This window comes from Schistocerca piceifrons, chromosome 1 (genome assembly GCF_021461385.2).
Source record: "Schistocerca piceifrons isolate TAMUIC-IGC-003096 chromosome 1, iqSchPice1.1, whole genome shotgun sequence".
NCBI lineage: Eukaryota > Metazoa > Arthropoda > Insecta > Orthoptera > Acrididae > Schistocerca > Schistocerca piceifrons.
Window position 1 is genome coordinate 540922446 of NC_060138.1, and position 24824 is coordinate 540947269.

The 24824-nt window shown below is 43.7% G+C and overlaps 1 protein-coding gene across 1 annotated transcript in view; it reads right to left on the bottom strand.

The window, feature by feature from the left end:
* Window positions 1–24529, bottom strand: part of LOC124799495 (pyridoxine/pyridoxamine 5'-phosphate oxidase-like) — a 193035-nt gene extending 168506 nt beyond the window's left edge. The window contains 1 exon segment of the mRNA XM_047262928.1: window positions 24399–24529. Coding sequence (XP_047118884.1) covers window positions 24399–24401 — 3 coding nt within the window. The 5' untranslated portion in view covers window positions 24402–24529.
* Window positions 24530–24824: the final 295 nt, after the last annotated feature.

The window sequence follows — 24824 nt, forward strand, 5'->3', positions numbered from 1 at the left end:
GTACACATTTGAGACATTCCCAATCCAGTCCATATCAATAACTATGTATTTAAATTAACAATAAAATGTACTTTTCACGTCCTGTAAGAATTGTTTCAAAAGTTGCGGATAGAGAACGGAATAGTCGTGCAGGTCTATAAGCACCATCTGGACAGAACAGGTGAATAATTTGCAAGTACCACATTTGGGTATTGGTAGCAGGGGTAGTAGTGGAGAGGAACGAAACATCCGCTTCACTGACACACAGCAGGTCAGTATGCGACAGCAAGGAAATGACGTTGCTTCTCGTTTACCCACAGCAATCGTTCGAAATGAACGTTGCAACTGAAAATGCTGCCATATGTTACTTGCAGAAAAACTGAAAACTTTTGACATTCATCGTAAAATTTGAGGTGTACACCGATCGAATGAGTGAAGGTATCGTGCGTCAGTGACGTCCTTTATTTAATTGCGGAAGGAAGAATGTTCATGATGATAAGTAACCGTCCGTCTGCAGTCAGCAACGAAATGGCATAGAAAACTTATGAGAGAAAAAAATAAGAAAACCGGCGTTGCACGATATTTCAACTATTGAACAACTCCCCCCAAATTGTCAAATTATTGCACATGAGCCGGCCGCGGTGGCCGTGGGGTTCTAGGCGCTTCAGTCCGGAACCGCGGGACTGCTACGGTCGCAGGTTCGAATCCTGCCTCGGGCATGGATGTGTGTGATGTCTTTAGGTTACTTATGTTTAAGTAGTTCTAAGTTCTAGGGGACTGATGACCTAAGATGTCAAGTCCCATAGTGCTCAGAGCCATTTGAACCATTTTATTGTACATAACAACGTGACCAAACAATCAGGGTTCCGCAAATTAGGCTCGTCGGGTTCTAAATTTCTCACGCTGCAGAGTGTTATGCAGAGGATATATGTCATTCAGTTAAAAGATAATTGCTTGAATTTGAATGGCGCCTGCGTAGGGTAGTAATGCATCCGCGTAGGCTTAGCATTGTCGCCATAAATTTGACTTTGTTATCCAGTGTTTCATTTACAGGCTAAAGGAGGCTACTTTTTGGACAGCGTTCGTAATAACAATAAAATGCTGGTCATAACGACAGTAAAAAGGTGTTGTATATGCCAATCGTACAGGGTAGGCATAAATACTTCCCTGAATCCAAATCTTTTTTTCTAGGTAACCATGTTGGATACAGCTATTCGGTTTGTTGCACCTGGCAGCTTAATTCATGAAGTTTCTTATGGATACATTTGTGCTTTGACACATGTGTTTCGTCAACATTTAATCTCTTTTCATTCTCTCTTGTTGCAGGTAGCGTAACTCAGGAGTGTTGCTGTCAGCATGGCGGCTATGCAGGAGAAAGCACAAAACACTGTCCCCTATTGCAGTTCAGCGACCGTTCTGCCGTCGAATGATGGTATGAATACTTTAAAGAAACTAGCAGTGTAGGTGACAAGGCAAGAAGCAGTAGACCTTGGGAGAGTTACGACTCTGTTGATAACCGACGGTATAGCGTTTCAACGAAGTCCGCTGAAATCGACACGTCGTGTCCTCAGACAAATTGGCATGCACTGTGGTGAAGATTATAGACAAACGGCTGCATTTCCATGCGTACAATGTGCAACTCCAGTAGATATTCTATGGGGGTTCTGGAACACATTGCGGACGTATACGTACCGTCCTTAGCACCGTAACGCCCCGTGAAATCACTACTGCTCGCTACTTGCTCTGGCAGCTCTCCAGTGCAGATGTTACGCACGTGCGCACACACACACACACACACACACACACACACACACACACAATCAGCATGTACTACGGATTTTTTATTTTCTTTTTACAAATTTATCCAGCTGTTGTGTGCATTGCTGAATCCAAGCCACTTTACCAAAGCTTTTCTTCCTTTCTTACGTATTATTTTCTCAACCATATATGTTGATGGATATTTAGTTTTTTGTAACTCTTCAACATAGAAAGCTCCAGCTATGGGCTGTGATTTGTAATCTTCAAGGAGATACGTTCTCGGATTGGTTTCTTGCACTTTACGTATTTTGAAAATTTCCGTGGACCAATTTGTCAAAGACTGTTTTCTGTTTACTAATTCTGACGTAATCACCAACTTTGAGTTTTGACTGGCGTGGATCAATCATTTTAATTTTGTTATACACAGTAGATAGAAGACTATTATCTTTTACATCCACTGGTCGCATTTTAATCGTTCTGTGTGTCATGTGATTATACTGTTTGCCCAGACCTTGTACAGTGTTAATCCATTTGTAGGAGCCCTGAGCAGTAAATTTTCGGAACATAAGACTCTTGAGAGTTCTGTTAAAGCGTTCAACTACGGAAGCTTTCATATTTACTTTTTATATATATTTTTTTAAGTGCGTTTGCAACTGCAATTCCAGTTTTAGTCTTTAGAGCAGCGACCCATGCATATTTTGAATAAACGTGAATTACTGTTATCAAATACTTATACCCAGAATTCCATTTAGAATATGCAATCATATCGACTAAGTCTGCTTGATGGAGATCATCAAGTCCTTTCGTGATAACTGACCGCCTGGGGTACGTTCGGCGAGCAGGACGCGGAAGCTCATCAGCAATGGCAGCTTGCATCTTCCTTTTTTTATTCTAACTTCCTACTTACTGAAGGCAATATGCTTTTCGAAATGACACAGTTGTGATAAAAATGTTTGCCTATATGGAGCTGGAAGGGGGCGGAGACACGAGGAGGAGAAAGAGTAGCAAGGGAAAAAGAAAAAAGAAAGATAACAGATATTTTAGGAAGATGTTTTATTTTCAAAATACCATCGCATAATTAATCGTACATTAGTCTTTGCTAAACATCGATCATTTTCTTCATCAGCAATATTGAAAGATTTTTTCAGCATTTTCAATGATGGACAGTCCAGAGATTGCATGTTAACCACTCTGCCATGATCTGTGCCCAATAAAGTCGTCGTCCAATCTGCTTTTTCTAGACCCATTACCATAATGTAGTCACAAGATTTGCACAACTCCCACAGCGTATTTCTCGCAGTAAGTAGTGACACTCCATCCATTCCCCACTGCTGATGAAGGTGATTGCGTGTCACCCACGAGTTTATCCTCTGAGTTTTTTCTGATAAGGTGCTGAATGCTAAAACTTGTGCGATAGTGACAAACTGCTCTGCAATAACTTGATTGCCGTCCACGAGGAGAGCAGCAACTTGTGTAGGCACAAAATTATTTGCATCGTCTTTGAATCCTTGCAGGTCTACGAAAGCTATCTTCATTCTGTCATGATGTGAGAAGGAAAAAAAAAGAATTGATGAAGGTATTGTCTAATTTCGTTTAATGTTGCTAGTATCATTGTAAATCGCCATCCATCACCGACTTCTCTTGCCTGACAAACAGATAATGTCTCTCTCTCTCTATAGACGATAATGGCGATGATAAGAGGAGGAGGATAGAAGGAGCAGCTACCTCGGTGAAACATACACTGATAGCAGTTCTCTAAAAGCATCTCATTTTATTTGCTGTTTTTTTCAAAGCAGAAGTTATTACTTAAAAGCAAAAAATATGGATGTAGAGGATGCTGTATGACAATAATAGCAATGTTAGCAACAGCAGGAGGTTCGCAGCTGTCCAGGAGGGGCTTTAAACACCAGCTGTGTAAAAGGAAGAGAAGAAGACGAAGTCGGCTGGCAAAAAAGAAAAAAAAAATTTCATTGCGAAAGGTCATAGTGAACATCTGCGCATGTGATCGAGGCTGCCGGGACGTACCGTTTTTTCTTGTTCTCAACCATCTGGCGTAATCAGTTGCATCATTGCCCTTGCTTTTGGGCTGGCGGTCATTGTCCTCGTCCAACAGCTGATGTTATGTGAACGCATAAAGTGAATGCATGATATTGCAGGGTGGGAAAAGAAAAAAAAAACCTCTCTCTGAGGATATGGAGGGACATTATCTGATAACATGACTAGCAAATAAAACGGTAATATGATGCAGCACGCTGAGAGAAGAACCATACGAGTCTCTGCCAATAGCCTTTCGCTCTGCAAAGATTTGTCATATTTGTAAGGAAGCCTTTGAGGCAGGCGATGTGAAGCATCGTGATCATTGCCATTTTACAGGTGAGTACCGCGGTGCAGCGCATGCTAGCTGCAATGTAAACTACAGACCTCAGTTTACAGTGCCTGTCGTATTCCACAATCTGTCCAATTATGATAGTCATTACGTAATTACAAATATTTGCGAGCAAATAGTCAATGAGAACGGGAGGAGGAAAACTAAATTAAATCCAGGCCGCGTTTCTATATTACCATCGAATATGGAGAAATACAAATCTTTCACGAAGAGCATTCAAGTAACACATAAAGACCGGCACTGCTACATAAATTTCCGATTTATAGATTCATTTAATTTTTTATCATGCTCGCTAGAAAAGTGTGCATCTTACCTAAAGCCAGAGGAACTCAGGATAATGAGGAAATACTTTCCTGATGATTGTGAATTTTATTTAGTCAATCAGAAGGGTATATTTCCATATGAGTATGTGAGTGATGAGAGTGTTTTATCAGAAGAACACTTACCTCCGATTCAGGAATTTAAAAGTTTGCTGACTGGTGGAAGAACTGTCTCAGAGTGTGATTATCAAAGGGCGTGCAATGTATGGCATTTGTTCAAGTGCAAGACACTGGGGGAATACTCCGATCTTTATTTAAAAATTGATGTGTTATTGTTAAGCGATGTTTTTGAAAATTTTCGAAATCTCTGCATTAAAACCTATGAGTTTGATCCTGCGCATTATGTTGCTTCACCTGGATTGGCTTGGGATGCGTTATTGAAAACTACCAAAGCAGAATTAGAACTCATTACAGACAGTGAGCAACTTCAATTCATCGAACGAGGTACTAGAGGCGGCGTTGTTCACTGCTCGTGTAGACATGCTGTGGCAAACAACAGGTTCATGTCTAATTATGATGAAAATACTGATGAGTCCTATATTATTTACCTTGATGTTAATAGTCTTTACAGTACCTCCCAGTTTCACAGTTTTCTTGGCTCAACCCTGAAATTGTTAAAACTTTTGATGTAAACAACATACTGGATGACTCTGATATAGGCTACATTCTGGAAGTAGATCTTGAATATCCTGAAAACATCCACGACATGCGTTCTGATCTACCACTATGTCCTGAGAAAATGATACCACCATCTAGCTGTGTGGTAGGCAAGGCTAGTGCTCCCAAAAAATTAATTTCTACTTTTTATGATAAGAAAAATTATGTAATTCATTATAGAAATCTCAAACAGTCTTTGCAACATAATTTGAAATTGAGAAAGATTCACAGAGTACTGTCATTCAGACAACTTCCATGGATGAAACTGTTGTTGTTGTTGTGGTCTTCAGTCCTGAGACTGGTTTGATGCAGCTCTCCATGCTACTCTATCCTGTGCAAGCTTCTTCATCTCCCAGTACCTACTGCAACCTACATCCTTCTGAATCTGCTTAGTGTATTCATCTCTTGGTCTCCCTCTACGATTTTTACCCTCCATGCTGCCCTCCAATGCTAAATTTGTGAGACCTTGATGCCTCAAAACATGTCCTACCAACCGATCCCTTCTTCTAGTCAAACTGTGCCACAAACTTCTCTTCTCCCCAATCCTATTCAATACCTCCTCATTAGTTACGTGATCTACCCACCTTATCTTCAGCATTCTTCTGTAGCACCACATTTCGAAAGCTTCTATTCTCTTCTTGTCCAAACTAGTTATCGTCCATGTTTCACTTCCATACATGGCTACACTCCATACAAATACTTTCAGAAACGACTTCCTGACACTTAAATCTATATTCGATGTTAACAAATTTCTCTTCTTCAGAAACGATTTCCTTGCCATTGCCAGTCTACATTTTATATCCTCTCTACTTCGACCATCATCAGTTATTTTACTCCCCAAATAGCAAAACTCGTGTACTATTTTAAGTGTCTCATTTCCTAATCTAATTCCCTCAGCATCACCCGATTTAATTTGACTACATTCCATTATCCTCGTTTTGCTTTTGTTGATGTTCATCTTATATCCTCCTTTCAAGACACTGTCCATTCCGTTCAACTGCTCTTCCAAGTCCTTTGCTGTCTCTGACAGAATTACAATGTCATCGGCGAACCTCAGCATTTTTATTTCTTCTCCATGGATTTTAATACCTACTCCAAATTTTTCTTTTGTTTCCTTTACTGCTTGCTCAATATACAGATTGAATAACATCGGGGAGAGGCTACAACCCTGTCTCACTCCTTTCCCAACCACTGCTTCCCTTTCATGCCCCTCGACTCTTATAACCGCCATCTGATTTCTGTACAAATTGTAAATAGCCTTTCGCTCCCTGTATTTTATACCTGCCACCTTCAGAATTTGAAAGAGAGTATTCCAGTTAACATTGTCAAAAGCTTTCTCTAAGTCTACAAATGCTAGAAACATAGGTTTGCCTTTTCTTAATCTTTCTTCTAAGATAAGTCGTAAGGTTAGTATTGCCTCACGTGTTCCAACATTTCTACGGAATCCAAACTGATCTTCCCCGAGGTCCGTTTCTACCAGTTTTTCCATTCGTCTGTAAAGAATTCGCGTTAGTATTTTGCAGCTGTGACTTATTAAACTGATAGTTCGGTAATTTTCACATCTGTCAACACCTGCTTTCTTTGGGATTGGAATTATTATATTCTTCTTGAAGTCTGAGGGTATTTCACCTGTCTCATACATCTTGCTCACCAGATGGTAGAGTTTTGTCATGACTGGATGAAACTATACATCGATATTAACGCACAGAAACGTATGGCAGCAAATAACGATTTTGAAAAGAATTTTTTTAAGCTAATGAATAACAGCGTCTTTGGTAAGACAATGCAAAATGTACGAAAGGAACATAAAACTAGTAACTTGATGGGATGGTAAATATGGAGCATCTGCAATGACTGCAAAACCAAATTTCAAAAGGAGCGTTATATTTCAGGAAAATTTAGTTGGTATTGAATTAGACAAACTCAATATAGTGTTTGACAAGCCTATATCTGTAGGTATGGCGATTTTAGACATTTCAAAGACGCGTCTTGTTGACTTTAATTATGGGTATATACTGAACAAGTTCCCTGTAAAAGATGTAAAACTGTGTTACACTGATACCGGTAGTTTAATTTACCATATTAAATCTCAAAATATTTATGAAGATATCAAAAGTGATGTGCAAAAATGGTTTGATACTTCAGATTTTCCTGTTAATAACAGATATAACATTCCACTTGTGAATAAAAAGGAGGTTGGACTATTTGTGCACAACTACAGGAGAAGTGCAGAGAACAGCAAAAGCCTTTACTACTTGTTTTCTACGATCTAGAAAAGGCCTTTGATACAGTTCCCAGAGAAGCCATGTAGATGGTCTTAAAACGCTTTGGCTGCCGTGATCATTTTGTTGACTCGATTGAAGCTCTCCACGATGATATGACTGGACAGGTCCTCTGCCAGAATGAAACAACTGGTGAATTCTCAATAACAAGTTGGCTTAAACAAGGATGCGTTCTTGCACCAACATTATTTGCATTGTATCTGGCAGCTATGCTTCACGAGACATCCGTAAACAATGCAGGAATAGAACTAAAGTACAGGTTCGATGGAGGATTATTCAACCAGTCCAGACTCCATTCAAAAAGGTTCACCAGTACCACTCGTGTGACAGAGCTGCAGTATGCTGATGACAATGCTTCTGCAGCTCATTCACCTGCAGAGTTGCAGCTGTCAGTTGATTCCTTCAGCAGGGCGTACGAACGATTTGGTCTCTCCAACAATATTCTGAAGACAAAGGTGATGGCGCAGCCAACTCCTGGCTCCTCCGTTCCTGATTTCAGTATATCCATTTATGATACACCCTTGGAACAAGTGGACCATTTCCTCTACCTAGGAAGCATACTGTCATCTAACTGCTCATCTGGAAAAGATGTGGAGAATAGATTACGTGCTGCCCGTGTAGCATTTGGACGTCTTACAAAGCGTGTCTTCCTGAATAAAGACCTAACACTGTATACCAAACTGATGGTGTACAAAGCTGTAGTCATTTCCCCCCTGCAGTATCATGCATTCACTTTATGCGTTCACATAACATCAGCTGTTGGACGAGGACAATGACCGCCAGCCCAAAAGCAAGGGCAATGATGCAACTGATTACGCCAGATGGTTGAGAACAAGAAAAAACGGTACGTCCCGGCAGCCTCGATCACATGCGCAGATGTTCACTATGACCTTTCGCAATGAAATTTTTTTTTCTTTTTTGCCAGCCGACTTCGTCTTCTTCTCTTCCTTTTACACAGCTGGTGTTTAAAGCCTCTCCTGGACAGCTGCGAACCTCCTGCTGTTGCTAACATTGCTATTATTGTCATACAGCATCCTCTACATCCATATTTTTTGCTTTTAAGTAATAACTTCTGCTTTGAAAAAAACAGCAAATAAAATGAGATGCTTTTAGAGAACTGCTATCAGTGTATGTTTCACCGAGGTGGCTGCTCCTTCTATCCTCCTCCTCTTATCATCGCCATTATCGTCTATAGAGAGAGAGAGACATTATCTGTTTGTCAGGCAAGAGAAGTCGGTGATGGATGGCGATTTACAATGATACTAGCAACATTAAACGAAATTAGACAATACCTTCATCAATTCTTTTTTTTTCCTTCTCACATCATGACAGAATGAAGATAGCTTTCGTAGACCTGCAAGGATTCAAAGACGATGCAAATAATTTTGTGCCTACACAAGTTGCTGCTCTCCTCGTGGACGGCAATCAAGTTATTGCAGAGCAGTTTGTCACTATCGCACAAGTTTTAGCATTCAGCACCTTATCAGAAAAAACTCAGAGGATAAACTCGTGGGTGACACGCAATCACCTTCATCAGCAGTGGGGAATGGATGGAGTGTCACTACTTACTGCGAGAAATACGCTGTGGGAGTTGTGCAAATCTTGTGACTACATTATGGTAATGGGTCTAGAAAAAGCAGATTGGACGACGACTTTATTGGGCACAGATCATGGCAGAGTGGTTAACATGCAATCTCTGGACTGTCCATCATTGAAAATGCTGAAAAAATCTTTCAATATTGCTGATGAAGAAAATGATCGATGTTTAGCAAAGACTAATGTACGATTAATTATGCGATGGTATTTTGAAAATAAAACATCTTCCTAAAATATCTGTTATCTTTCTTTTTTCTTTTTCCCTTGCTACTCTTTCTCCTCCTCGTGTCTCCGCCCCCTTCCAGCTCCATATAGGCAAACATTTTTATCACAACTGTGTCATTTCGAAAAGCATATTGCCTTCAGTAAGTAGGAAGTTAGAATAAAAAAAGGAAGATGCAAGCTGCCATTGCTGATGAGCTTCCGCGTCCTGCTCGCCGAACGTACCCCAGGCGGTCAGTTATCACGAAAGGACTTGATGATCTCCATCAAGCAGACTTAGTCGATATGATTGCATATTCTAAATGGAATTCTGGGTATAAGTATTTGATAACAGTAATTCACGTTTATTCAAAATATGCATGGGTCGCTGCTCTAAAGACTAAAACTGGAATTGCAGTTGCAAACGCACTTAAAAAAATATATATAAAAAGTAAATATGAAAGCTTCCGTAGTTGAACGCTTTAACAGAACTCTCAAGAGTCTTATGTTCCGAAAATTTACTGCTCAGGGCTCCTACAAATGGATTAACACTGTACAAGGTCTGGGCAAACAGTATAATCACATGACACACAGAACGATTAAAATGCGACCAGTGGATGTAAAAGATAATAGTCTTCTATCTACTGTGTATAACAAAATTAAAATGATTGATCCACGCCAGTCAAAACTCAAAGTTGGTGATTACGTCAGAATTAGTAAACAGAAAACAGTCTTTGACAAATTGGTCCACGGAAATTTTCAAAATACGTAAAGTGCAAGAAACCAATCCGAGAACGTATCTCCTTGAAGATTACAAATCACAGCCCATAGCTGGAGCTTTCTATGTTGAAGAGTTACAAAAAACTAAATATCCATCAACATACACTCCTGGAAATTGAAATAAGAACACCGTGAATTCATTGTCCCAGGAAGGGGAAACTTTATTGACACATTCCTGGGGTCAGATACATCACATGATCACACTGACAGAACCACAGACACATAGACACAGGCAACAGAGCATACACAATGTCGGCACTAGTACAGTGTATATCCACCTTTCGCAGCAATGCAGGCTGCTATTCTCCCATGGAGACAATCGTAGAGATGCTGGATGTAGTCCTGTGGAACGGCTTGCCATACCATTTCCACCTGGCGCCTCAGTTGGACCAGCGTTCATGCTGGACGTGCAGACCGCGTGAGACGACACTTCATCCAGTCCCAAACATGCTCAATGAGGGACAGATCCGGAGATCTTGCTGGCCAGGGTAGTGGACTTACACCTTCTAGAGCACATTGGGTGGCACGAGATACATGCGGACGTGCATTGTCCTGTTGGAACAGCAAGTTCCCTTGCCGGTCTAGGAATGGTAGAACGATGGGTTCGATGACGGTTTGGATGTACCGTGCACTATTCAGTGTCCCCTCGACGATCACTAGTGGTGTACGGCCAGTGTAGGAGATCGCTCCCCACACCATGATGCCGGGTGTTGGCCCTGTGTGCCTTGGTCGTATGCTGTCCTGATTGTGGCGCTCACCTACACGGCGCCAAACACGCATACGACCATCATTGGCACCAAGGCAGAAGCGACTCTCATCGCTGAAGACGACACGTCTCCATTCGTCCCTCCATTCACGCCTGTCGCGACACCACTGGAGGCGGGCTGCACGATGTTGGGGCGTGAGCGGAAGACGGCCTATCGGTGTGCGGGACCGTAGCCCAGCTTCATGGCGACGGTTGCGAATGGTCCTCGCCGATACCCCAGGAGCAACAGTGTCCCTAATTTGCTGGGAAGTGGCGGTGCGGTCCCCTACGGCACTGCGTAGGATCCTACGGTCTTGGCGTGCATCCGTGCGTCGCTGCGGTCCGGTCCCAGGTCGACGGGCACGTGCACCTTCCGCCGACCACTGGCGACAACATCGATGTACTGTGGAGACCTCACGGCCCACGTGTTGAGCAATTCGGCGGTATGTCCACCCGGCCTCCCGCATGCCCACTATACGCCCTCGCTCAAAGTCCGTCAACTGCACATACGGTTCACGTCCACGCTGTCGCGGCATGCTACCAGTGTTAAAGACTGCGATGGAGCTCCGTATGCCACGGCAAACTGGCTGACACTGACGGCGGCGGTGCACAAATGCTGCGCAGCTAGCGCCATTCGACGGCCAACACCGCGGTTCCTGGTGTGTCCGCTGTGCCGTGCTTGTGATCATTGCTTGTACGGCCCTCTCGCAGTGTCCGGAGCAAGTATGGTGGGTCTGACACACCGGTGTCATTGTGTTCTTTTTTCCATTTCCAGGAGTGTATATGGTTGAGAAAATAATACGTAAGAAAGGAAGAAAAGCTTTGGTAAAGTGGCTTGGATTCAGCAATGCACACAACAGCTGGATAAATTTGTAAAAAGAAAATAAAAAATCCGTAGTACATGCTGATTGTGTGTGTGTGTGTGTGTGTGTGTTTGTGTGTGTGTGTGTGTGTGTGTGTGTGCGCACGTGCGTAACATCTGCACTGGAGAGCTGCCAGAGCAAGCAGCGAGCAGTAGTGATGTCACGGGGCGGTACGGTGCTAAGGACGGTACGTATACGTCCGCAATGTGTTCCAAAAGCCCCATAGAATATCTACTAACTCCTCCAAGCTTTACACCCTGATGATAGGTCCAGGCGTGGTGAGTTCACCAGGAACATGTCGGAAGCATTCGATGCAGGCAACGGCGACCTTATAGTCTCCTTCTCGAATGAAGCGAATTTTCACATCTCCCGGAAGTAACTAGTCATAATGTCCGGACCCTGGGGTCGGAGAATCCATACATCGTGGTACAGCAGATAAGGGACAGCCCGAAAGGGAATGTGTGCTATGGCACAATCACAACACAGTTATTAGACCTCTCTTTGTCCTTGAGTCTACCGTTACCATAACAGTTAACCTGGACGCGTCGGATTTTTACTTCGCACGTCAGTTGCAGGAATTTGAGCCGTGGGTTGTGATTCAATAAGATGGTGCACCGCCACCCTGTAGGTTACTGGTTCAAATGGCTCTGTGCACTATGGGACTTAACATGTGAGGTCATCAGTCCCCTAGACTTAGAACGACTTAAACCTAACTAACCTAAGGACATCACACACGTCCATGCCCGAGGCAGTATTCGAACCTGCGACCGTAGCAGACGCGCGGTTTCGGACTGAAGCGCCTAGAACCGCTTGGTCACAACGGCCGGCGTTACTGGTTCGTTAGTTTTTAGGATGGATCTATAGAGACAGTCCACCATCATGGCCACCACGTTCAGCAGACATAACCCGTCTTGATATTTTTGTGGGGTTGCATTAAAGATAAATTGTTGAATATACCAGATCTTGACGTGTAAACACTTGTGGCTCGAAGACGCCATGTTGCAGACGCGGTGACGGAAGTGAAGTTTGCAAAGACATGGAGAGAAATTTGGAACTGCCTAGATGTTCTATAGGCAAGAAATTGGGCACATATGAAAATGTATCCATAAAAAAACCTTATGACTTAAGGTACCATTTGTAACAAACCGCACAGTTGTATCTAATATAGTTCCTTAGAAATAATTTTTTGTCTTGAGGGAAAGACTTCATGGTCATGCTGTATAATATTTTTTTATTCTGCTGACTTATGATGTTAGAGAAACAATGGAAGATGTGTGGAGGTAATAAGAAGTAGAACATCTGTGGTTAAAAGAGCTTTTTGATTAGATGAAAGACTTGCTCACAGCAAAGATAATTTCGACAAAACGAGAAAAAGACATTTGCTTAAAAGCCTAGTCTAGAGTGTAGTATTTACAACTGTGTACAAAACGTAAGAACGAAACCAACTTTCCCATGATGCGTCACTGCCAAGAGATATAGCTCGAAGAAACTTGGACCATATATAGAACTACCACAATATAGATTTCAAAGATGTGGGTGTCAGTATGCCAGTACAACATTATGGCTCCACACACCCATACACCTGGACCACCAAAGTGATCGTGTTCGACAATGCTGTACGTACCCTCATATGGAGAGGGGTGAGAAGACTTAGCGCACCGCGGAACATTGTCGAACATTATTGTTTTGGTGGTCCAGGTGTTATGGCGTGTGGAAGCATAAAGTTGCATAGGTGTGCCGACATCTAAATCTTTGAACACGGTCCACTCACCGCCAACGTGAATACACCTTTAGTCCCTCCCCTTGCGCATCTTTTCGAGCGTGCATTTTGCCCCGACTTGATTTTTATGGATTAAACGCGCGACCGCATCGAAAGCGCAGGTGGATGAGCTCTTTGAACAAGAGAATATTTGGCGAATGGACTGGCCTGCCCGTTCTCCTGACTGAAATATCATCGATCATATGTGGGGTGCGTTGGGGAGAAGTACTGAAGCACGTCCACACGCAACAATGGTCATCCGGCATTGCCGTCCCTGCTGATCACACACGGTTAAGAACCGTACCCCGCCTTTTGTGATATCCAGCGGCCATCATACATCGTGACGACATCACTGTAATTATTCTCATTAAATAAAATGTCATTTATGGTTGTCTCATTGCGTATTTCTTTCCATTAGCTTCTGTAGTATATTGTAGCAGTTCTTTCTATCTGTGCTCCATGTTTCAACGAGATATGTTACTAGACTGTGACACATAATGCGAAAGTTACTTTCGAGCCTCCGTTCTGTACACAAGTGTATGTTACTAAACGGCTAGCCGGCCAAGGTGGCCGAGCGGTTCTAGGCGCTACAGTCTGGAACCGCGCGACTGCTACGGTCGCAGGTTCGAATCCTGCCTCGGGCATGGATGTGTGTATTGTCCTTAGGTTAGTTAGGTTTAAGTACTTCTAAGTCTAGGGGACTGATGACCCCAAGAAATTAAGTCCCATAGTGCTCAGAGCCATTTGAACCATTTTTACATTCATCGAGAATTTGAGATGATAAAACTTAGACCTTCCAACAAACTTTAAACAGACTTTTTCTCGCATATATGCTAACGTCAGATATTTAACACATTAAGTTATTTCTAAAGTAATCAGACATTTGAAGCTGTTTTATGCACGTGAGTCCGAAGCTTTAAAGAATCGGCGATGTGCAGTTTATTGGTTGTATGCCAATACGTCATTAACAGTCTAAAAGAAACAGGAGATATACTAGGATACTTTTTAAATGTGGTTAAGGGGCAGAACTCTTGAAGCTAAATGGACTGACAAAATGAAGTACAGAGGATGAAAGCTGGCCGCGGTGGCCGTGCGGTTCTGGCGCTGCAGTCCGGAACCGCGAGGCTGCTACGGTCGCAGGTTCGAATCCTGCCTCTGGCATGGGTGTGTGTGATGTCCTTAGGTTAGTTAGGTTTAAGTAGTCCTAAGTTATGGGGGACTTATGACCTAAGATGTTGAGTCCCACAGTGCTCAGAGCCATTTTGAACAGAGGATGAAAGTTACTTATACGGTAAGAGAGGAAAACTGTTGGAAATCATAGGAATGAAGACAACAACTTGCTAGCGCATGTACATCGATGGAGTTGCCTGTAACAAAGCGCCATCAAAGGTAAAATGTATTCGTGGAATGCTGGATGACATTAAAAGTGGGCGAGGTTGTAGGCAGCTTAACGGAGGCTCGGGACAGAGGAAAGTAGAGAACGTCCAGTCGATACCTACAGTTGAGGAAGACCTACAGAAGTTGAAGAACATGTATCTCAGTGAGTCCAATACACAAATTTCATAACAATGCAGTAACAAATTATGTAGTCGAAGCGTACTGGCAGGCTATTACTGTGTGCTGAACCGGCACTCGAACCTGGGACCTCTGCTTTTCCCTGCCAAGTGCTCTACCGAAGCAGCTATCGAAGCATAAGTCAACGAGTCGCCCTCACGGCTCTATTACCGCCGGTGTATCTTCTTCATCTTCAAAACTCCACAGATATTCTCTTATGTACCTTACTGGACTAGCGTTTCGGAAGAAAGGATATTACGGACAACTGTCCCAGGTACAGCCTAGAATCAAGTATTCGTGCCGCCCGCGGTTCTCAGTCCGCATTTTATGATAACCATCTAGCAACTACACTACTGGCCGTCAAAATTGCTACACCACTAGTATGAAGTGCTACAGACGTGAAATTTAATCGAGAGGAAGAAGATGCTGTGATATGCAAATGATTAGCTTTCCAGAGCATTCACACAAGGTTGGCGCCGGTGGCGACACCTACAACGTGCCGACATGAGGAAAGTTTCCAGCCGACTTCTCATACACAAACAGCAGTTGACCGGCGTTGCCTGGTGAAACGTTGATGTGATGCCTGGTGTAAGGAGGAGAAATGCGTACCATCACGTTTTCGACTTTGATAAAGGTCGGATTGTAGCCTATCGCGATTGCGGTTTATCGTATCGCGACATTGCTGCTCGCGTTGATCGAGATCCAATGACTGTTAGCAGAATATGGAATCGGTAGGTTCAGGAGGGTAATACCGAACGCCGTGCTGGATCCCAACAGCCTCGTATCACTAGCAGTCGAGATGACAGGCATCTTATCCGCATGGTTGTAACGGATCGTGCAGCCACGTCTCGATCCCTGAGTCAACAGATGGGGACGTTTGCAAGACAACAACCATCTGCACGAACAGTTCGACGACGTTTGCAGCTGCATGGACTTCCAGCTCGGAGACCATGGCTGCGGTTACCCTTGACGCTGCACCACAGGAGCGCATGTGATGGTGTACTCAACGACGAACCTTGGTGCACGAATGGCAAAACGTCATTTTTTTGGATGAATCAAGGTTTTATTTACAGCCTCACGATGGTCGCATCCGTGTTTGGCGACATCGCGGTGAACGCACATTGGAAGCGTGTATTCGTCATCGCCATACTGGCGTATCACCCGGCGTGATGGTATGGGGTGCCATTGGTTACACGTCTCGGTACCTCTTGTTCGCATTGAGGGCACTTTGAACAGTGGACGTTACATTTCGGATGTGTTACGACCCGTGGCTCTACCCTTCACTCGATCCCTGCGAAACCCTACATTTCAGCAGGATAAGGATAATGCACGACCGCATATTGCAGGTCCTTTACGGGCCTTTATGGATACAGAAAATGTTCGACTGCTGCCCTGGCCAGGACATTCTTCAGATCTCTCACCAATTGAAAACGTCTGGTCAATGGTGGCCGAGCGACTGGCTCGTCACAACACGCCAGTCACTACTCTTGATGAACTGTGGTATCGTGTTGAAGCTGCATGGGCAGCTGTACCTGTACACGCCATCCAAGCTCTGTCTGAGTCAATGCCCAGGCGTATCGAGTCCGTTATTACGGCCAGAGGTGGTTGTTCTGGGTACTGATTTCTCAGGATCTATGCCCCCAAATTGCGTGAAAATGTAATCACATGTCAGTTATAGTATAATATATTTGTCCAATGAATACCCATTTATCATCTGCATGTCTTCTTGGTGTAGCAACTTTAATGGCCAGTAGCGTATCATCGGTAGATATGCAGCCCGATGTGCTGCCCCACATTGTTGAGCAAAGAAGTGTGATGACCACTCGCTTAGTGGCTGTCAGGGATTTTCTACTCGGCGCACGTGCCGTTGCAGACTGAAAATTAATAGTGGAAATTACCTAGTTACTCACAGATACAGGAAAATTTATTCACGATTAATGTACGCCCTAAGAGACGAGGGATTTCAACAGTAAAAAAAAATTACACGGGTTTATAGACAACTTTCACAGTACACTGTCGTCTCTGAGGACCACGAAGAGAAAACACGTAACCGAACCTGGAAATACACGAATACCTCATCAGTTCCACTGGGGACAATGCGCCATTGAGGTGAACGCCGTCCGGCAGTGCAGAAATGTTTTCCGATCTCTAACAGCGCACGGAAGCCCCGTCTGCAGGAGGACGTGCTACCTAGTGCACTTCGGGCACTTGCTTCCACAAGAGACTAGATGCATCACAACCTTCAACGCCGCGGCACGCCAGCGATGCGTAACATGTTCTCTGCGTTCTTCACGTTTCTTACAGATATCACGGAACATCGGCGAGGTTAATTCTGCCCAGCGGGTAATCGTCTACGACGTCGCTTAGAACACATGTTCTCTGCGAGATAATAAACGAAGCAGAAAGAACTCGCCGTTGTAGTGGTCGGTGCCGGCCGGAGTGGCCGAGCGGTTCTAGGCGCTGCAGTCTGGAACTGCGCGACCGCTACGGTCGCAGGTTCGAATCCTGCCTCGGGCATGGATGTGTGTCATGTCCATAGGTTAGTTAGGTTTAAGTACTTCTAAGTTCTAGGGGACTGATGACCTCAGCAGGTGAGTCCCATAGTGCTCAGATCCATTTGAACCATTTTTTTTGTAGTGATCGGTAATTATTGATATGTAGTACTTAGTCGTAAGATAGTTGCTTCGAATCTTGACGGTGTACAAAATTGTAATCACCAGGGTTTGGCCTGCAAAAAGGGGGAAACAAAGACATACTTTTTTGTTGAACAGATTGTTTGTGAGTACCCTGTGCTAAGTTCCATAATACAAAGCACTGCGTCTTCAGGCCACGAGTGGCCTACCGGGACCATTCGACCGCCGTGTCATCCATAGAGGAGGATGCGAAGAGGAGGGGCGTGGGGTCAGCACACCGCTCTCCCGGTCGTTATGATGGTATTCTTGACCGAAGCCGCTACTATGCGGTCGAGTAGCTCCTCAATTGGCATCACGAGGCTGAGTGCACCCCGAAAAATGGAAACAGCGCATGGCGGCCCGGATGGTCACCCATCCAAGTGCCGACCACGCCCGACAGCGCTTAACTGTGGAAATTCCATATACACCGTAGAATAATATGTGATATTGTTGGTGGAATCAACTGATAAGCTTCGTGATACACTTGGTGCTATGGAAGAAGAATGAGCTATGTGCCGAGGATGTACTGTATCCTCTCTTCACTTATGATGGCTACCAACAGAAACACATAAACAGCACATCCCACATCCAAATATTATTTTCTCCTACACTGAACAAATGTACGTAAGGTCGAGTAACATGAAAGAATTCCCTTAGGAAGGATTCTTCTTCCATACGAGCTTATGCTCCGTCTCTAAGGACATCATCGTCGACGATACGTTAAAACCGAGTCATCCTTCGAACGCACTCAACTCTTCTGTGATAAAGCTACGTATTATAGAGAATAACCACTAAACCCTTATTTCCAAGTATTTAAGGAATCTCAGACCGATGTATAAAACAGCCACGAACGTCTGATTACTTTACAAATGAGTTAATACGGTAAATGTTTGGCATGAAGCATGTAAGCCGGGAAAAGTACTATGTATAGGAAGGGGTGGTAATATGGACCCGCAGTTTGTTTTTCAATACAATATTGTACACTAATACAATAATAGTACCTTAATTGATATAGTTATACTCTACTGACAGTTAAATAAGGCAGGCGATGTCAAGCTGGTAACAAAGGCACTCGCGTCGGTCTTCTGCTGCCATAGCCCATAAACGCCAAATTTCGTCGCACTGTCCTAACGGATACGTTCGTCGTACGTCCCACATTGATTTCTGCGGTTAGTTCACGCAGTGTTACTTGTCTGTTAGCACTGAAAACTCTACGCAAACGCCGCTGCTGTCGGCCATTAAGTGAAGGTCGTCGGACCCTGCGTTATCCGTGGTGCTACTTAATGCCTGAAATGTGGTATTCTCGGCACACTCTTGACACTGTGGACCTCGGAATACTGAATTCCCTAACGATTTCCGAAATGGAATGTCCCAAGCGTCTACCTCCAACTACCATTCCGCGTTGAAAGTCTTTTATCTTCGTCGTGCGATCATAATCACGTCGGAGATCTTTTCACATGAATCACCTGAGCACAAATGGCAGCTCCACCAATGCCCTGACCTTTTATTCCTCGTGTACGTCATACTACAAGCAGCTCTATATGCGCATATCGCTATACCATGTCTTTATCACCTCAGTGTATATATTATAATAAGTGGCCCACTGCGTTTCACTGTTGTCTATGAAGGCATGAAGGCTTATCCCAGGAATTGAGCCGGCCGAGGTGGGCGAGCGGTTCTAGGCGCTACAGTCTGGCACCGCGCGACCGGTACGGTCGCAGGTTCGAATCCTGCCTTGGGCATGGATGTGTGTGATGTCCTTAGGTTAATTAGGTTTAAGTAGTTCTAAGTTCTAGGGGACTTATGACCTCAGAAGTTAATTCCCATAGTGCTCGGAGCCATTGAACCATTTTTTGAACCATTTTTTGAACCAGGAATTGATTTAGGGACTTTAATACGGGTTTCGCCAATAGATAACTTATTCACGAGAATGGGTTGCGTATATCACTACGTATCACAAACAATTTGTCTGGAAATAAATACATAGTATCATCCCCGCAGAGCAAGTGGCTAGTGTTAACATACGAGGGCAGTGGAGCGTAGTCGAATTGAGAGAGGTGATCCTGAAGGAATTAGGGTGGGAAGTAAGCCTTTGAAAGTATTACACGAATTTTACTACTTGGATAGCGAAATAACTGACGACATAAATAAAAAGGGTATAAAAATGAGCACGTGGGGTTGATAGTCGGTAAGACGGATGCTCGACTCTGTTTTGTGGGGCGAATTTTGGGAAAGTGAAGTTCATCTACGAAGGATACCGTGTATAGAAAGCTAATGCGACCCATTCTTGATTATTGCTCGAGTTTTTGAGATCCCAACCAGATCTGATTAAAGGAAGTATTGCGGAAATGCTTCAAGAACTCAAAAGGAAATCACTGGAGGGAAAGCGGCACTCTTTTCGTGAGGCACTATTGCGGAGATTTAGAGGAACGGCAGTTGAGGCCGACTGAAGATCGATTCTATGTCGCCAACGTACAATTCGTGAAAGGACCACGAATATATGATTAGAGGGATTAGGGACCGTACGGAGGCGTGTAGAAAGTAGTTTTTCCCTCGTTCTATTTGCGAGTGAAACAGGAAAGGAAATGACGTGTAGTGGTACATGATACCCTCCTCCGGTGGCTTGCGGAGTATATACGTAGGTGTAAATAAAATGCAGAGTGGGAACAGCAGTAAAAGGTTTTGCTGAAATAGATGAGTATGGTAACACTGAATATAAACGTAAGCGTTCGAATGTCTTTTTTAAAGTGTTTGTGTGGAGTGTAACTCTACACAATGACCTAACAGCGGTAGCTGGCGCGCAGTGTAAACTCCGACAGTCCTCCCCCCTCCCCCCCCCCACCTATTTTTTCTCCCACCAACCAACATCACTCCAGTTTTTGTTTAATACTGATCGCTGCCTTTTCTGTTTATTCGTTTATTGGGTTGAACACAACTTTCTAACTAAGCAAAAGGTACACATTTCAATAATTCTTTGTTATATGACACAGTTCAAACACAGTCCAAAGTCGTATTGCTCGCAACAATAAACTGATTTATTTTTTATCGTTTCGTTACGCATCAGTGCAAAGCCGCAACAGACATAACAACAAACGCAAAAAATTCGCTTTGCCCTTTCGTTGCATAGTCTCACTTGGCATAATGAGAATGGTTCCATCTAGTTGTCGAAAACAAGAAACAATTGTCTGGGTACCTGGGAAAGGTAGGTCTTACAAGACTGTTGCTCCAGTAGTTCAAGCTGAATCTCCTCATAATTATCTTTCATACACCCCCTTCCCCCCCCCTTCCCGTCTTAGTGCCCTCTTCTTCTTCCCGTCCACAGCTCATGGTCTCGCGGTCGCGTTCTCGCTTCCCGAGCACGGGGTCCTAGGTTCGATTTCCGGCGGGGTCAGGGATTTTCACCTGCCTCGAGATGACTCGATGTTTGTGATGTCCTCATCATTTCATCATCATTCATGACAGTGGCGAGTTTCGACTGAGCAAAGGTTGGGAATTTGTACGGGCGCTGATAACCGCGCTATTGAGCGCCCCACAAACCAAACATCATCATCATCATCTTCATTTTCTTCCCCTTCTTCCTTCAACCCCTCCATGTTACTCTTACTTTCACCCTCCGTTTTTCTTCGCTCGGTTCAAAACTATGCCCTCACGGAATCGACATCCTGGACACGCACCCCGCTGCCACTACGTAGCTCCGCCCCTCCGTTTATACAGCATAGAAAACATCGGGTGGAAGATCCGTCGAGTGTGGCGCGAAAATCTCGTATCGCTCACCTTGACGGCGCAGCGCTGGTATTCGTGGATTGTGGAGAAAACATCCGAGGGTGCGCCATTCAAACGGCCGCAACAACAGCACAGAAATTTCTGTCTTCAATGCATTTTTACTGTGCAAGCTACTGACTGATTTACAATGAATAATAATATCACTGAATTTGTAGCATACAGCTCTTAAAACTCTGCGACAAAAAATATAGTTACATTACGAAACGTCGATGGTTTTGTATCTCGGCGATTAAAGAAGTTGTAAAAATGCATTGGTCTTGGTTTGATGCGGTCCCAGATTCTATACTATTCCTGCAGTTGAATAGAGATTATAAATATCTTTAGCGAGCCGGCAGTTATTTGAGATGAAAAAGTTGTGCTTCGCACCGTATACTTGCAGCTTTAGTACTCATCATAGGGCAGACGTTCTGTCTGGCTAAAACTAAAGTTTCGATTGAGGAGTACCGTAACAATGACGTGAGTGGAGCGCACTTGTTCCCGCTACTGAGAAACAATAGGAGGCAGTTTGACAATGCAATAGCACATGCATTCAAGAGCAGTCAGTTCGTTTGCAGCTGGTTACGGGGCGCACATTGGAAATACTTGTGTTACCGCGACGCCCACTTTCTACACGGAAAAACACCATAACTTTTTTTCCACATACAGGTTCTCTTCAGGCTCCGTCGCTTCGGTACAAAAAGAGCATTCCACTATCATATATCGCGTAATCGTCCCCCTCCCCCCGCATATCCTCTGTTGCATAGAAAGAAGTTATAACTGCTCGAAATGCGAAGCTCTTATTTTTCTAAACTGTATGAAGCATTCATCTATGTGTGTGGCTGCTGTCCGCACTGACTAAAATACAGTATCAAATATCAGTATTATAGCGATTTATTAATAAAAGATAACATGGTCCGCAGTAGGCAGTGATGTAGACGAGTTTTACTTAAACCATGCGATTAGCTAATTTCGACGACTTGTCATTTTCGAGCACCTGTAAAACCAACGGAAAAAGCATCACATTGTCTGCATACATCGCCATGTGTAACACATTACACACCTCACACTAACATAGCACCTTATAGTACTAAATTACTATTCACATGTGTATTATTACATATTACACGTCAAAATTGTCTGTTTATTTTTCACTACACATAAGAAGTAGACATCATATTCCATCCTTACGTTATGAATGGGTCCACAATAACTTGACAATTTTAAACATCGTATTGCGATCTTTGCTCTAAGTACTACAGCTTGACAACTAACGGCAGATGATATTTCGTTGCCAGAGATATACCTACATCCAATCACTGCACCACTATCGATAGCACATGTGAGAGGCGCATTATATATATTGCTGCCGTGCCAGACTTAGTTGATGTGTTGTATATCAGACACACAACGACCAAAGCCTAAAAGGCATACAAACAGACAATAAATTATTTTATGCAATACATTAGCCATAGTATACGAAATAAGTACAAATTTCATAAAATACTGAGAACTGAACAGTCCATTAATTGCTGGCTGCCAGACATAACGAATGCCTTACATCACAGGTGATCAGTGTCTGAATGCTGCGTATAGACACAAGAAGGCAAACTACCGACATTTTTTTAGAGAAGAGTTATCCATAGAAACACAATTTTCATTCTTTAAAATTATATTATTATTGACGAACGAGCAGAATCCTCAATTTATACACATAAACGTATGCCTGTATGTTTGGTTTGTATTTTGCTAAAATGGATAAGTAGAGATAGTAGACAACAAAAACGCAAAAAGATTGCGAGTATAAATGACATTTCTGGGCACCCCTTATTAGACACACGAGGGAGCTAAAACGATCCTCTCAAAAACGTATATATCGTATTACCTTAACCAGATACATAGTAACCCTTCACATCATTTGAGAGAAAATGACAAGTCGTCGAAACGAGTTTATCACATGATTTAAATAAAGATCATCTACATCACAGCCTACTACGGACCACAAAATGGCTCTGAGCACTATGGGACTTAACAGCTAAGGTCATCAGTCCCCTAGAACTTAGAACTACTTAAACCTACCTAACCTAAGGACATCACACACATCCATGCCCGAGGCAGGATTCGAACCTGCGACCGTAGCGTTCTCGCGGTTCCAGACTGACGCGCCTAGAACCGCACGGCCACAGAGGCCGGCCTACGGACCACATTTCCTTTTCTTAAGCATTAGGAGGCTGTAGATCCCCAGAAAAACAAAATTAAAAAAATTATAGCTGATTACGTCGATGCCTGAGTGTTTAGTCTGCTACTTACTGAAATTGGAATAACGTCGCTCATTAGACGCTGTACATAGTCACATGCGTAGCTTTTCTAAGTAAACCGCATAGAATTTTCTCAGTCCTGCTCATCTGATGCAGTATTGATACTCTGTGATTAATGTACATATTTTAACGTGCCTGCATTCCACACGTGCTAAGCTGTAGCGTTACATAATTTTCGCGTGCACACGTTTTGTGATTTCTTAAGAAATTCTACAGAATTTCTGTACAGCGACTTCCTGTTTTAAACAGCAGTATTACCGAGAAATTAAGTTAATCCACAGCATTCATTCCAGTGAGTTAAGAATGATGTCCGTATGGTACGAGTTCCTAATATTTCCTTTTATCACTTTACAAAGCTACAATGAATTAACGAATCTAAAACGGTGCCTGTTGGGAGCATGTCACACACTTTCCTGCGACAGTCAGTAAACGTGAACTACGCATACGTAAGCAGCAACTTGTTTCGCGTAGACACACGTCACTGGCAGAGGACGAGATCGTAAAACACGAATAGTTTCAGCGTTGTTGAACCCTGTAACCAGTATGAGAATCACGCGATTTTTCCCGCTTGACTTTACGTAATGAAAAAGAAGAAAAAAAGAAGGAAACACCAGTTACGTTAAATACTATGTTCTCTAAGGTAGACAAAAAATATTGTAAAATGGTAGCAAACTGGAAGATACAAATGAAAATAGCAGCAAAACAGAAAAGAAATGCAGCCCAGAAAAGTAAACAACAGCACGTGGAAAGCGTAGGCTTTGAGACTTACCATTGTTGGCGCGGAACAGGGGGAGGCGAGCTTGTCGAAGACGTAACGGGTGCGCGCACGCAAAGCTGGTCGATCCCTGTGGCGAAGTCTTTATACAGGGTGCGCGCTACCGACCTGCCACCTGGCGGCGCGCGGCGCCACCTGCTGTCCTCGCAGCGCGGGCCCTGTGGCCAGCCATCAGGTTTGCAGATGCGGCGGCCCGCCGGTAGCCAAGGCCTCGGGCCGCGACGACCGCACGTTCACTGTTAACGCGATTCTCGGCGCTGACAAGCTAAGCTCCTGGAACCTGCGCGCTTAGGGCTGCAGCCCGGACAACCGCCGTAACCTATATGCCGGCTGAAAAATCAAAAGCTATTTCCGCCTCCACTCTCCTCTGTTACGTAACGAAACGTAACACTGACTTCGTTCTCAGCGTCACTCGATACC